Source organism: Heptranchias perlo, chromosome 5 (assembly GCF_035084215.1).
Source record: "Heptranchias perlo isolate sHepPer1 chromosome 5, sHepPer1.hap1, whole genome shotgun sequence".
Lineage (NCBI taxonomy): Eukaryota > Metazoa > Chordata > Chondrichthyes > Hexanchiformes > Hexanchidae > Heptranchias > Heptranchias perlo.
In genome coordinates this window covers 108,946,796-108,961,629 of record NC_090329.1, presented here as the reverse complement: position 1 = coordinate 108,961,629, position 14,834 = coordinate 108,946,796, and the positions used below count along the sequence as shown (strand labels likewise).

General features: G+C 46.1%; 1 protein-coding gene across 3 annotated transcripts in view; it reads left to right on the top strand.

Moving 5' to 3' along the window:
- Nucleotides 1–5,906: 5,906 nt before the first annotated feature.
- atg5 (ATG5 autophagy related 5 homolog (S. cerevisiae)) overlaps nucleotides 5,907–14,834 on the top strand; it is a 198,478-nt gene continuing 189,550 nt past the window's right edge. For 2 of the 3 annotated variants that reach the window (XM_067984962.1, XM_067984964.1), the window contains exons 1-2: nucleotides 5,907–6,090; nucleotides 10,954–11,109. In XM_067984962.1, coding sequence (XP_067841063.1) covers nucleotides 11,002–11,109 — 108 coding nt within the window. In that variant the 5' untranslated portion in view covers nucleotides 5,907–6,090; nucleotides 10,954–11,001. The remainder of the gene's footprint in view (nucleotides 6,091–10,953; nucleotides 11,110–14,834) is intronic. The other variant, XM_067984963.1, reaches the window with a different exon arrangement.

Genomic DNA, 14,834 nt, shown 5'->3' with positions numbered 1-14,834 from the left:
AAGTAGGAGCAGGACCCGGCCACTCAGCCCCTGGGCCTGCTCCGCCACCCACAGGGCATTGACCGATCCGAACTCAGCTTCATGTCCAATTTCCTGCCCGCTCCCCATAACCCCGAATTCCCTTTACTTCTAGAAAACTGTCTATTTCTGTTTTAAATTTATCTAATGATGTAGCTTCCACAGCTTCCTGGGGCAGCAAATTCCACAGACCTACCACCCTCTGAGTGAAGAAGTTTCTCCTCATCTCAGTTTTGAAAGAGCAGCCTCTTATTCTAAGATTTTTTTTTTATTCGTTCACGGGATGTGGGCATCGCTGGCGAGGCCAGCATTTATTGCCCATCCCTAATTGCCCTCGAGAAGGTGGTGGTGAGCCGCCTTCTTGAACCGCTGCAGTCCGTGTGGTGACGGTTCTCCCACAGTGCTGTTAGGAAGGGAGTTCCAGGATTTTGACCCAGCGACAATGAAGGAACGGCGATATATTTCCAAGTCAGGATGGTGTGTGACTTGGAGGGGAACGTGCAGGTGGTGTTGTTCCCATGCGCCTGCTGCTCTTGTCCTTCTCGGTGGTAGAGGTCGCGGGTTTGGGAGGTGCTGTCGAAGAAGATTATGCCCCCTGGTGCCGGAGGATTGGAGGACTGCTAACGTTGTACCATTGTTTAAAAAGGGAGTGAGGGATAGACTGAGTAATTACAGGCCAGTCAGTCTAACCTCGGTGGTGGGCAAATTATGGGAAAAATTCTGAGGGACAGGATAAATCGTCACTTAAAAAAGCACGGAGTAATCAAGGACAGTCAGCATGGATTTGTTAAGGGAAGGTCGTGTCTGACTAACTTGATTGAATTTTTTGAGGAGGTAACAAGGAGGGTCGATGAGGGTAGCGCATTTGATGTAGTGTACGTGGATTTTAGCAAGGCTTTTGACAAGTTCACACATGGCAGGCTGGTCAAAAAAGCAAAAGCCCATGGGATCCAAGGGAAAGTGGCAAGTTGGATCCAAAATGGGCTCAGTGGCAGGAAGCAAAGGGTAATGGTCGACAGGTGTTTTTGTGACTGGATGGCTGTTTCCAGTGGGGTTCCACAGGGCTCAGTACTAGGTCCCTTGCTTTTTGTGTTATATATTAATGATTTGGACTTAAATGTAGGGGGCATGATTAAGAAGTTTGCAGATGATACAAAAATTGGCCGTGTGATTGATAGTGAGGAGGAAAGCTGTAGACTGCAGGAAGATATCAATGGACTGGTCAGGTGGGTGGAAAAGTGGCAAATGGAATTCAATCCGGAGAAGTGTGAGGTAATGCATTTGGGGAGGGCAAACAAGGCAAAGGAGTACACAATAAATGGGAGGATACTGGAAAGTGTAGAGGAAGCGAGGGACATTGGAGTACCTGTCCACAGATCCCTGAAGGTAGCAGGACAGGTAGATAAGGTGGTTAAGAAGGCACATGGAATACTTTCCTTTATTAGCCGATGCATAGAATATACGAGCAGGGAGGTTATGCTGGAACTGTATAAAACACTGATTAGGCCACAGCTTGAGTACTGTGTACAGTTCTGTTCACCACATTACAGGAAGGATGTAACTGCACTAGAGAGGAGATTTACAAGGATGTTGTCAGGACTGGAGAATTTTAGCTATGAGGAAAGATTGGATAGGCTGGGGTTGTTTTCGTTGGAACAGAGGAGGCTGAGGGGTGATTTAATTGAGGGTGTACAAAATTATGAGGGGCCTAGATAGAATGGATAGGAAGGACCTATTTCCTTTAGCAGAGAGGTCAATAACCAGGTGGTATAGATTTAAAGTAATTGATAGAAGGATTAGAGGGGAGCTGAGGAAAAATGTTTTCACCCAGAGGGTGGTGGAGGTCTGGAACTCACTGCTTGAAAGTTTGGTAGAGGCAGAAACCCTCAACTCATTTAAAAAGTACCTGGATGTGCTCCTGAAGTGCTGTGACCTACGGGGCTACGGACCAAGTGCTGGAAAGTGGGATTAGGCTGGGTTGCTCATTTTCGGCCTGCGTGGACACGATGGGCCGAGCCGCCCCCTTTTGTGCCGTAAATTTTCCAATCCTCCCTGGATACAGGGATAAGAACATATGAACATAAGAAATAGGAGCAGGAGTAGGCCAATCGGCCCCTCGAGCCTGCTCCGCCATTCAATAAGATCATGGCTGATCTGATCCCAACCACAAATCTAAAGAACACAAGAAGATTCCACGATTCTATGGATAGACTGGAGAAGCTGGGGTTGTTCACCTAGGAAAAGAGAAGGTTGCGAGGAGATTTGATAGAGGTGTTCAAAATCATGAAGGGTCTAGACAGAGTTGATAGAGAGAAACTGTTCCCAGTGGTGGAAGGTCAAGAACCAGAGGACACAGATTTAAGGTGATTGGCAAAAGAACCAAAGGTGATATGAGGAAAAACTTTTTTATGCAGCGAGTTGTTGGGATCTGGAATGCACTGCTTGAGGGGGTAGTGTGTGCTAAATGGGATAGATTCAGAACAGATTTAGCAGCTCAAAACTGGGCATCCATGAGGCATTGTAGGCCATTAGCAGCAGCAGAATTGTATTCCAGCACAATCTGTAACCTCATGGCCCGGCATATTCCTCACTCTACCATTACCAACAAGCCAGGGGATCAACCCTGGTTCAATGAGGAGTGTAGAAGAGCATGCCAGGAGCAGCACCAGGCGTACCTAAAAATGAGGTGCCAACCTGGTGAAGCTACAACTCAGGACTACATGCATGCTAAACAGCGGAAGCAACATGCTTATAGACAGAGCTAAGCGATTCCACAACCAACGGATCAGATCAAAGCTCTGCAGTCCTGCCACATCCAGTCATGAATGGTGGTGGACAATTAAACAACTAACGGGAGGAGGAGGCTCTGCAAACATCCCCATTCTCAATGATGGCGGAGTCCAGCACGTGAGTGCAAAAGACAAGGCTGAAGCGTTTGCTACCATCTTCAGCCAGAAGTGCCGAGTGGATAATCCATCTCAGCCTCCTCCCGATATCCCCACCACCACGGAAGCCAGTCTTCGGCCAATTCGATTCACTCCACGTGATATCAAGAAACGGCTGAGTGCACTGGATACAGCAAAGGCTATGGGCCCCGACAACATCCCAGCTGTAGTGCTGAAGACTTGTGCTCCAGAACTAGCTGCGGCGAGTGACTCACCTCCTGACTCCCCAAAGCCTTTCCACCATCTACAAGGCACAAGTCAGGAGTGTGATGGAATACTCTCCACTTGCCTGGATGAGTGCAGCTCCAACAACACTCAAGAAGCTCGACACCATCCAAGATAAAGCAGCCCGCTTGATTGGCACCCCATCCACCACCCTAAACATTCACTCCCTTCACCACCGGCGCACTGTGGCTGCAGTGTGCACCATCCACAGGATGCACTGCAGCAACTCGCCAAGGCTTCTTCGACAGCACCTCCCAAACCCGCGACCTCTACCACCTAGAAGGACAAGGGCAGCAGGCGCATGGGAACAACACCACCTGCACATTCCCCTCCAAGTCACACACCATCCCGACTTGGAAATATATCGCCGTTCCTTCATTGTCGCTGGGTCAAAATCCTGGAACTCCCTTCCTAACAGCACTGTGGGAGAACCGTCACCACACGGACTGCAGCGGTTCAAGAAGGCGGCTCACCACCACCTTCTCAAGGGCAATTAGGGATGGGCAATAAATGCTGGCCTTGCCAGCGACGCCCACATCCCGTGAACGAATAAAAAAAAAAATTCTGGGTGCCACACTTTAGGAAAATGTCAAGGCCTTGGAGAGGGTACAGAGGAAGTTTACCAGGATGAGGGACTTCAGTTATGTGGACAGATTGGAGAAGCTGTGGTTGTTCTCCTTAGAGCAGAGAAAATTAAGAGACCTAATAGAGACATTCAAAATTTTGAGGGTTTTTTGAGGCAGATTCAATCATGGCCTTCAAAATCAAACTGTGTAAGTACTTGAAAGTATAAAATTTGCAGGGGTACGGGGATAGGGCGGGAGAGTGGGACTAGCTGGATTGCTCTTGCATAAACCTGGCATGTCTCGATGGGCCAAATGGCCTCCTTCCATGATGCAACCTTTCTATGATTCTATGATTCTAATTTAAGGACAAAATTAATTCTCACTTGGAGAAGCATGGGTTAATAAGGGACAACCAGCCTGGGTTTGTTAAAGGCAAAATCGTGTCTGACTAACCTGATTGAATTTTTTGATGAAGTAACAGAGAGGGTTGATGAAGGTAGTGCAGTAGATGTTGTATATATGGATTATCAAAAGATAAAGTACCACATATTAGACTTATTCAGAAAATAGAAGCACATGGGATTAAAGGGATGGTGGTAACTTGGTTATGTAATTGGCTAAGGGAGAGGAGGCAGAGATTAGTGGTGAACGGATGTTTTTCTGACTGGAGAGAAGTATGTGGTGGGGTCCCCCGGGGTTGGTATTAGGACTATCGCTTTTCTTGTTACAGATAAATGGGCATAGGGAGTACAATTTTGAAATTTGCAGATGTTACAAAACTTGGCAATGTAGTAAATAGTGAGCAGCATAGTAGCAGACTTCAGGAGGACATGGACAGACTGGTGAAATGGGTAGAAGCATAGCAGATGCAATTTAATGCGGATAAGTGTGACGTAATGCACTCTGGGAGGAACAACATGGAGAGGTAGTATAATCTAAATGGTACTATTTTGAGAGGGGTGCAAGGGCTGAGGGACCTGGGGATGCATATTCACAAATCTATGAAGGTAGTGGGACAAGTTGATAAGGCTACTAAGAAAGCATATGAGATACTTAGCTTTGTAAATAGTGGCTTTGAATACAAAAACAAGGACATCATGCCAAACCTTTACAAATCACTGGTTAGTCCTCAGCTGGGGTAGTGTGTGCAATTCTGGGTACCACACTTTAGGAAAATGTCAAGGCCTTGGAGAGGGTACAGAGGAAGTTTACCAGGATGAGGGACTTCAGTTATGTGGACAGATTGGAGAAGCTGGGATTGTTCTCCTTAGAGCATAGAAGATTAAGAGACCTAACAGAGGCATTAAAAATTATGAGGGGTTTTTGATAGAGCAAGTAGTGAGAAACTGTTTTCTCTGGAAAGTGGGTCAGTAACCAGAGGTCATAGATTTAAAATAATTGGCAAAAGAACTGGAGGGAAATGAAGAGAAATGTTTTCACACCAAGGGTTGTTAAGATCTGGAACGCACTGCCTTAAAGGGTGGTGGAAGCAGATTCCATAGGCACTTTCAAAAGGCAACTGAACATGTACTTGAAGAGGACTAATTTGCAGGGTCATGGGGAAAAAGCTGGGGTGTGGGAGCAATTCGGACAGCTCTTTCAAAGAGCTGGCACAGGCAGGACGGGCCGAATGGCCTCCTTCTGTGCTGCATGATTAAATTAAATTTACCTTGTCCCACTGTAAAACGTAAACATTAATTTCAGTGGATTTTCATAGAATCATTACAGCACGAAAGGGGGCCATTCTGCCCATCGAGCCTGTGCCGGCTCTTCGTAAGAGCAATCCAGTTAGTCCCATTCCCCCTGCTCTTTCCCCGTAGCCCTGCAAATGTTTTTCCTTTTAAGTATTTATTCAATTCCTTTTTGAAAGTCACCGCTCATTCTGCTTCCACCACCCTTTCAGGCAATGCTTTCCAAGATCATGACTAGTGGCTGTGGGGGAAAAAAAAAAGTTTTTCCTCACGTTGCCTTTGGTTCTCTCTAATTAAAAACGTTTGCTCGGTTTACGAACGAGTGGAAGCGAGTGAGTGGAACTTATGATGATGGGATCAAGGGTGAGTGATGGTCCGCCAGTGCAGCAGGTGGCGCTGTGGCACAGAGGTGCCGCTTTTTTTCACCCCACCCCCTTTATCCATCGTGCCGCTGGCGGTCACGGGAGGAAGGTCCGAGTCGGTGTCACGTGCTGGTGACGCGGGTCGGTGCCGTCGCCTTTCAGTTTGAGTTTGTGAGGAAGCGGCGGACTCGGAGCTGGTGGCCCCGGGGCTCGAGTGTCGGGAGACGGAGGCGAGTAATCAGTCAGGTGCGGGAACTTGCAGCCACTGCTCGGGGACGCTCAGGTAAAAATGGACTGTCGCGGACTGGCCTGGCCTGTCAGTTGATGAGGAGGCCGCGGCGGCCGTCTCCGCCCCGTTGCTGCTTCTTAGCGGAAACCATTGGGTGACTGACAGCGCGGCTCGAGCCCAGCCCCCCCGGGGAAGGGGGGGGCGGGGCCTGGGCAGCCCCCCGGGGAAGGGGGGGCGGGGCCTGGGCAGCCCCTCGGGGAAGGGGGGGGGTGGGGCCTGGGCAGCCCCCGGGGAAAGGGGGGGGCGGGGCCTGGGCAGCCCCCGGGGAAAGGGGGGGGCGGGGCCTGGGCAGCCCCTGGGGAAAGGGGGGGCGGGGCCTGGGCAGCCCCCGGGGAAAGGGGGGGCGGGGCCTGGGCAGCCCCCGGGGAAAGGGGGGGGGCGGGGCCTGGGAAGCCCCCGGGGAAAGGGGGGGGGCGGGGCCTGGGCAGCCCCCGGGGAAAGGGGGGGGCGGGGCCTGGGCAGCCCCCGGGGAAAGGGGGGGGCGGGGCCTGGGCAGCCCCCGGGGAAAGGGGGGGCGGGGCCTGGGCAGCCCCCGGGGAAAGAGGGGGCGGGGCCTGGGCAGCCCCCGGGGAAAGAGGGGGCGGGGCCTGGGCAGCCCCGGGGAAAGAGGGGGCGGGGCCTGGGCGCGCGACAGACTGACCAACTGTCAATTAGAAGGAATTAAGATGGGACTTAATTCCTTTTGAGGGGAGACGGTGAGAGAGAGAGGAATAGGTCAGAAGGGTAAATGTGGAGATTATAACTGTCATGTTTAATTTATATGTTGAAAGAGTTGACTGAGTTAATGTCTGGCTGACTTTGCACTCAAGTTACTTTGGAGCGATCTTTAAAGGCGATCTCCTTGCAAAATGGAAGAGGACCGCGCCCCCTCCCCCAGCCCTCGTGTCTGTCAAAACACAAGTTTCCTGAAGGATTGCCTGCTGTCACAAACCCTGAACCCTTAGTGTGGATTTTGCTCTCCCCTTGACAACTTCGCATTTTGCAATATTTTGGCTGCATATACACGTAAATGGGCCCAGAGATAATGAAATTTAAAATAATTGTTGAGACTCTGATCACAAGTTTGTGTTGTAGCCTTGATGAGCAGTTAGGCTTTGTCCTGGAACAGCTTCTCATAAGAAATAGGAGCAGGAGTAGGCCATACGGCCCCTCGAGTCTGCTTCACCATTCAGTAAGATCATGGCTGATCTTCAACCTCAACTCCACTTTCCTGCCCTATCCTCATACCCCTTGATTCCCTTAGTGTCCAAATATCCATCCTCAGTCTTGAATATACTCAACGACTGAGCATCCAAAGCCCTCTGGGGTAGAGAATTCCAAAGATTTAAAACCCTCTGAGTGAAGAAATTCCTCCTCATCTGAGTCCTAAATGACCGATCCCTTGTCCTTCTAGGTGGTAGAGGTCGTGGGTTTGGGAGGTGCTGTCGAAGAAGCCTTGGCGAGTTGCTGCAGTTCATCCTGTGGATGGTACACACTGCAGCCATGGTGTGCCGGTGGTGAAGGGAGTGAATGTTTAGGGTGGTGGGTGGGGTGCCAATCAAGCGGGCTGCTTTGTCCTGGATGGTGTCGAGCTTCTTGAGTGTTGTTGGAGCTGCACTCATCCAGGCAAGTGGAGAGTATTCCATCACACTCCTGACTTGTACCTTGTAGATTGTGGAAAGGCTTTGGGGAGTCATGAGGTGAGTTACTCGCCACAGAATACCCAGCCTCTGACCTGCTCTTGTAACCACAGTATTTATGTGGCTGGTCCAGTTAAGTTTCTGGTCAATGGTGATCCCCAGGATGTTGATGGTGGGGGAATTCAGTGATGGTAATGCCGTTGAATGTCAAGGGGAGGTGGTTAGACTCTCTCTGGTTGGAGATGGTCATTGTGTGGCACTTGTCTGGCGCGAATGTTACTTGCCACTTATGAGCCCAAGCCTGGATGTTGTCCAGGTCTTGCTGCATGCGGGCACGGGCTGCTTCATTATCTGAGGGGCTGCGAATGGAACTGAACACTGTGCAATCATCAGCGAACATCTCCATTTCTGACCTTCAGATGGAGGGAAGGTCATTGATGAAGCAGCTGAAGATGGTTGAGCCTAGGACACTGTCCTGAGGAACTCCTGCAGCAATGTCCTGGGGCTGAGATGATTGGCCTCCAACAACCACTACCATCTTCCTTTGGGTTTGGTATGACTCCAGACACCGGAGAGTTTTCCCCTGATTCCCATTGACTTCAATTTTACTAGGGCTCCTTGGTGCCACACTTGGACAAATGCTGCCTTGATGTCAAGGGCAGTCACTCTCACCTCATCTCTGGAATTCAGCTCTTTTGTCCATGTTTGGACCAAGGCTGTAATGAGGTCTGGAGCTGAGTGGTCCTGGTGGAACTCAAACTAAGCATTGGTGAGCAGGTTATAGGTGAGTAAGTGCCGTTTGATAGCACTGTCGACGACACCTTCCATCACTTTGCTGATGATTGAGAGTAGACTGATGGGGCGGTAATTGGCCGGATTGGATTTGTCCTGCTATTTGTGGACAGGATATACCTGGGCAATTTTCCACATTGTCGAGTAGATGCCAGTTTTTTAGCTGTACTGGAACAGTTTGGCTAGAGGCGTGGCTAGTTCTGGAGCACAAGTCTTCAGCACTACAGCCGGGATGTTGTCGGGGCCCATAGCCTTTGTTGTGTCCAGTGTACTCAACCGTTTCTTGATGTCATGTGGAGTGAATCGAATTGGCTGAAGGACTGGTTTCTGTGATGATGGGGATCATCCACTCGGCACTTCTGGCTGAAGATGGTTGCAAACGCATCAGCCTTGTCTTTTGCATAGGACAACCCCCTCATCCCAGGAATCAATCTAGTGAACCTTTGTTGCACTGCCTCTAAGGCAAGTATATCCTTCCTTAGATAAGGAGACCAAAACTGTACACAGTACAGCCCTGTATAATTGCAGCAAGACTTCCTTACTCTCGTACTCCAACCCCCTTGCAATAAAGGCTAACATACCATTTGCCTTCCTAATTGCTTGCTGTACCTGCATGTTAACTTTCTGTGTTTCTTGTTTCGGGACACCCAGATCTCACTGAACACCAACATTTAATAGTTTCTCACCATAGAAAAACAGAATATTTTTAAAATTGTTCCTACCAAAGTGAATAACCTCACATTTCCCCACATTATTCTCCATCTGCCACCTTCCTACCCACTCACTTAACCTGTCTATATTCCTTTGCAGACTCTTCGTGTCCTCCCCACAGCTTACTTTCCCACCTAGCTTTCTATCGTCAGCAAACTTGGATACATTACACTCGGTCCCCTCATCTAAGTCATCAATATAGATCGTGAATAGCTGAGGCCCAAGCACTGATCTTTCCGGCACCCCACTAGTATCAACTTACCAACCTGAAAATGACCCATTTATTCCTACTCTCTGTTTTCTGTCTGTTAACCAACCCTCCATCCATGCTAATATTACCCCCATCCCCTAATCTTGTGTGGTACCTTATCAAATGCCTTTTGAATATCCAAATATACTACATCATAAGAACATAAGAAATAGGAGCAGGAGTCGGCCAAACGGCCCCTCGAGCCTGCTCCACCATTCAATCAGATCATGGCTGACCTTCAACCTCAACTCCATTTTCCTGCCCGATCCCCATATCCCTTGAATCCCCTAGAGTCCAAAAATCTATCTATCTCAGCCTTGAATATACTCAGCGACTCAGCATCCACAGCCCTTTGGGGTAGAGAATGCCAAAGATTCACAACCCTCTGAGTGAAGAAATTCCTCCTCATCTCTGTCTTAAATGGCCAACCCCTTATCCTGTGACTATGCCTTCTAATTCCAGACTCTCCAGCTAGGGGAAACAACCTCTCAGCATCCACTGGTTCCCCTTTACCCTACTAGTTACATCCTCAAAAAAACTCTAATCGATTTGTCAAACACAATTTCCCTTTCATAAAACCATGTTGAGTCTGCCTAATCATATTATGATATTCTAAGTGCCCTGTTACCACATTCTTAATAATGGATGGCAGCATTTTCCTGATGACTGATGTCAGGTTAACTGACCTATAGTTCCCTGTTTTCTCTCTTCCCTCCTTTCTTGAATAGCAGGGTTAGATTTGCTACCTCCAATTTGCAGGGACTGTTCTAGGATCTAGGGAATTTTGGAAGATCACAACCAATGCATCCACTCTCTCTGCAGCTGCCACTTTTAGAACTCTAGGATGTAGGCCAAATAATGACAATTTCAATGTCTAGAAGACAATTAAAGTTAATAGAACATTGATCTAGTTGGAACAATTAGAGTGCAAGACTCTCTGAACAAGTTATCTAATTATCCCATTCTCCTGCCCTTTCCCCATATCTTTTCCAGTTTTAAATATTAACCACTTCCCTTTTGCAAGCTATTATGGGTTCTGATTCCATCACTGTTTCTGGTAGGGCAGTGTATGTCCTAACATTCTCTGCATTAATAATATCTCCTAACTTGCCTGAGTTTACCTTGTAATTCACTATATTTATATACCTCAATGAGAAAACCTTACCTGCTAACTCTAGACTGTGCAGCTTAAGTTTCTCTACCCCTTGCTTCTAGTTCATCCTCTTAACATTTGGGATCAGTCTTCAACTTCTTTGCATCCTCCCCAGTCCCAAGCTGTGCTAAGGCTTTATAATGCACTTGGAGTATCGTATTCAATTTTGGCTACCGAGCCATAAAACTCGTACACATACATGGACTGGGGAGGGTGCGAGGGAGGGGTGCGAAGGGATATGGGTGGTGATGATGATGATGAGGAGGAGGAGGTTTGGCCAATGTTTTGCTAGCCGAATGTACATTCATTGTTTTTTGTTTTTACTCATTAAGCTGCCAGAGACACATCTGTCTTTATGTGCTGCATCGAGTGTTGGAAAAATGACAGATGACAGAGATGTATTACGTGATGTTTGGTTTGGAAGAATACCAACCTGTTTCGCTTTATCTCAGGATGAAATAACAGAAAGAGAGGCTGAACCTTATTACGTAAGTATGAGGAAAGAAAATAGAATTTTGCATATCACTGCTTTATGGGGTGGGGCATATACTGTTCAATTTATGTGATACTGATGTAACCTACTCTAGGCAATGAGTGGAACCTATTTATAATGTACATAACTAGATGTTGTATACTTCAATATCTAACAAAAGATATTTACTATCTCTGATCACATTAGGATGTTGTGACACACAGATCATGGCTGTCCCACTATTGTGCTCAGTTTATTGGCAGCTGCCTGCTTCGCTCATCAGTTATCTCCTTAGCCAGGTTTGGCCTACTGATTTGTTCAAGAAAGTGCTACTTTAAAAAAAAAAATAATGATCTTGCACCACAATTGGTACAAGATTTATTAGTGTTTTTTTTAAATTGCATTTTCTTGCGAAGTGCTAGTTCTCTTTAATGCACTCCTAAGTATCTGCTTTAGAGGTAGACTTTTCTTTGAAGTACTTTAGTTTCCTAACTCCTCTGGTCTGGAGATTCATTAGTTTTCTAGAATACTGGCTGTCTCCTGATTGGAATATTTTATTAATAATGTAGCTGATTCATCAGGCCTAGTATTTCATTGGAGGTTGTTAGTTTTGTGACCTCCCCGCCCAGTGCTCTTTTAGGTGTTCTAGGGATATTTAAAAATCTAATTCCGCTTTTGGTATTGTTCCTTATTTGAATATTCTGAACTGTTTAATTGGTAGAAACAGTTGCAGTATTTGGGACAGAGGGAGTTTCTCTTTTCCCCTCCTGTGGGTCATCAACTGATTTTGTCCCCTCTTCTCCTCACCCCCAGTGTATGGATAGAAACTGTTTGGGAGTAGTGGGCCCTTTATATTTTAATAACATTTTTGCTCTGATCTTGAGGGAGATTAGAACACTTTCATTTGTCACCTGGTGTCAGCTTAAAGCACTTTGGTGGTCAAATATAGTACAAGTCAGTTACAATGCAAAGCTCTTCTACTGTGTCCAAATATGCCATTAACTCATCCGTGGAGCATCCCTTACTGCACGAGCTTGAATGTTTTTTTATATTCTGCACCTGACATCTTTGTGACCTCTCTGAGGTCAAGTTAGTGGCAGTGAATTAGTGGGCTGTTTTTGCTGTAGTCTCATGCATTAGGACTGCATTGAGATTATACAAACACATTTCAATCATAATCCTTCAGTGAGAACTAATGGAGATAAAATTTTCATTCTGTTGGTCTGTGTTAACCCATTGTGTTGCTCAGTTTCTGACTCTGATCTGATTTTTGTTTAGCAAGTGCTGCTATTGAGTGGATGGAATTTCAGCCTGAATTAATGGGAGAGAATCTTTGAGGCAGCTAGCTACAATGACGATTGAGGCAGATAAAGGGTGGAACTGTTTCTTTTTAAAACAGAACTTGAATAAATAACTGGAAATCTTGGAGAACAAAAAGCAGAGCTGATTGTTGAATAAATGTTGGCGAGAATGATGAAGTTGAAGGTATAGAACAAAAATCTCACATTTCTGGTTGAAGGCCACAGTTGCAAGCAGTGACTTGCTCGAGGGTCACTCTCAAAACCCTTGAGCTGATGCCAGGGCTGTTAACATTGGGTAAATCCTAGGTGTGAGATTTTCAGTTGCAAGTCATCCAAATACTTCAGTTGAAACCTTGCACTAGAAACATAAAAATGTTAATCTGTGCCCATTACATTGGATGTAGCAGACTGTCTGTCTGCTTTCATTCCAGTTCGGGGTATCGTTTTTACTGATGTGGTTGCTCTGAGTAATGTATTCTTCAGTTATTATTGGACCAGTCAAGTATTCTGGTAACTGCAGGAAGTGCTGATCATCTGCCACCTCTAAGAACTTGCATTTATGTAACAAAATGAACAACCGTGCTTTGGAGTGGCAACAATGACCGTTAAGTGGAAAGGAGAAGAGAAGTTAAGGGAGGTGACTTAAAGTATGGTTGAAGAGCCAGGTTTGAGGAGGATTTTTCAGGAGTGAAGCAGTAGGGTAAAGAGGTTTAAGCGAGAGTCTTTCAGAATGTGTGTGACCAGAATTGGAAGAAAGGAGGGTATTGGGTGGCACTTAGGGCTGGAGAAGATTTCACAAGTTAAGGTGGAGCGAAATCAAAAATTTTGATATCCATACGTTGGGGGATAGGGTCTGAATGTTGGCAGGATAGAGGTGAATGGCATGTGGGACTTCAGGATAGGAAACAGGTCACCGAGTTCTGGATAAGTGGAGCTTGTGTAGGGAGGTGGGGTGCTGTTGTTGAGGGGAGTGTTGGAGAAACTGTTCCTTGAGGGATGAGTGTTTCAGCAAAGGTGAGGTTGAGTTAAGGGCATTGGTGGACAATGATCTGGCCGTGGAAGTAAACAGAAGAGGACGGACATTGGGAAGGATGGGGGGAGCCCCACCAAAAATGGGAAGTTAAAACAAATTCTGGCATACTGCTGTAACATTACTTATGCCTTGATGACTGAAAAATAACCATCTTGGCACTATTTTTGATTATTAAAATACACAAACTGGAGTGGGTAGGAAGTGAAGTGATCCTTGCATTTATTCAACTGCTTCACAATAATTTGAATGTTACATTTATAGGTTTCCCAGATATTTCTCACATGCTCAGTGCCAAATGCTCCGCTCCATAAGCGAGCTCTTCCTCCCTACAAACTGGAGTCTTGAATTTATAGACACTCTATCTGGAAATGTAACGTTTCCCAGGGGTCTAACAGAAATCCTTGTTAGATTAATTAGCTCAGAGTTGAAAGAAAGAAAGCACCTGTATTTATGCAGCCACCGTTCATGTTCTCAAGACATCCTAAAGCATTTCACAGCCAATGAATTACCTTCAAAGTGTAATTAATGTTGACACAAACTCTCTTGTCCCAACCTTCAGATAGAGTGTTTATTTTTCCGCTATCAGACCATGTGACTTCAGGTTTATTAAAAGTAGAAAATCAATACAGCAGAATTCACTTAACTTATAACTCAAGTACAAAAAAAGACACATTGCTAACTTTGACTTAATTAGTTCTGATATTACAGAGCCCATTACAACTTCTACGTGAGGTTTTGTCTACTCACATAGAGTCTGCAACCTTTCTTGATGGGTGCAGAAGAACTTAAGAGCTGGGAGCATGTTGCCTGAGATATAACCCTTTGTTCCCATTGAAGTTCAAAACTTGAATACAGGAAAGGGTAGTAGAAATTTGAAACACTCTTCCCCCAAAAGGCTGTGCATGCTCAGATAATTGGAGCTTTAAAGACTGAGATAGATAGATTTTTGTTAGTTAGGTTTTAAAGGAATATGGAGCAACGGTGGGAAAATTGAGTTGAGGTGCAGATCAGCCATGATCTAAGGGGGCTGAATGGCCTACTCTTGTTCCTAATGTTACTGTGTCCCTAGGAAAGATATTTTCTATAGTTGAACAAAGCTCATAAAATTAAATGTATAGGTTCCTCAACTCCACCAGCTGCTAAACCCAAACTCATTTCCCTTTCTCCTTAATTGATTGATGTCAGGATAAAGCAATCAGCCTGTTCAGTGATTTCTATCTCCTTTTAAACGAAAATGTATTTGTCTCCCAAGAGTATGAAAGGCCATGGATATCGTCTGATTACAATAAACAAAATTTGAAGTGGCCAGTCACATCTCAAATAAATATTAAAAATATATATAGACTTTTATCTGATTTGAAATGCAACAGATTTATTCATCCACTGTGAGCTCCTCATGAAAACGTG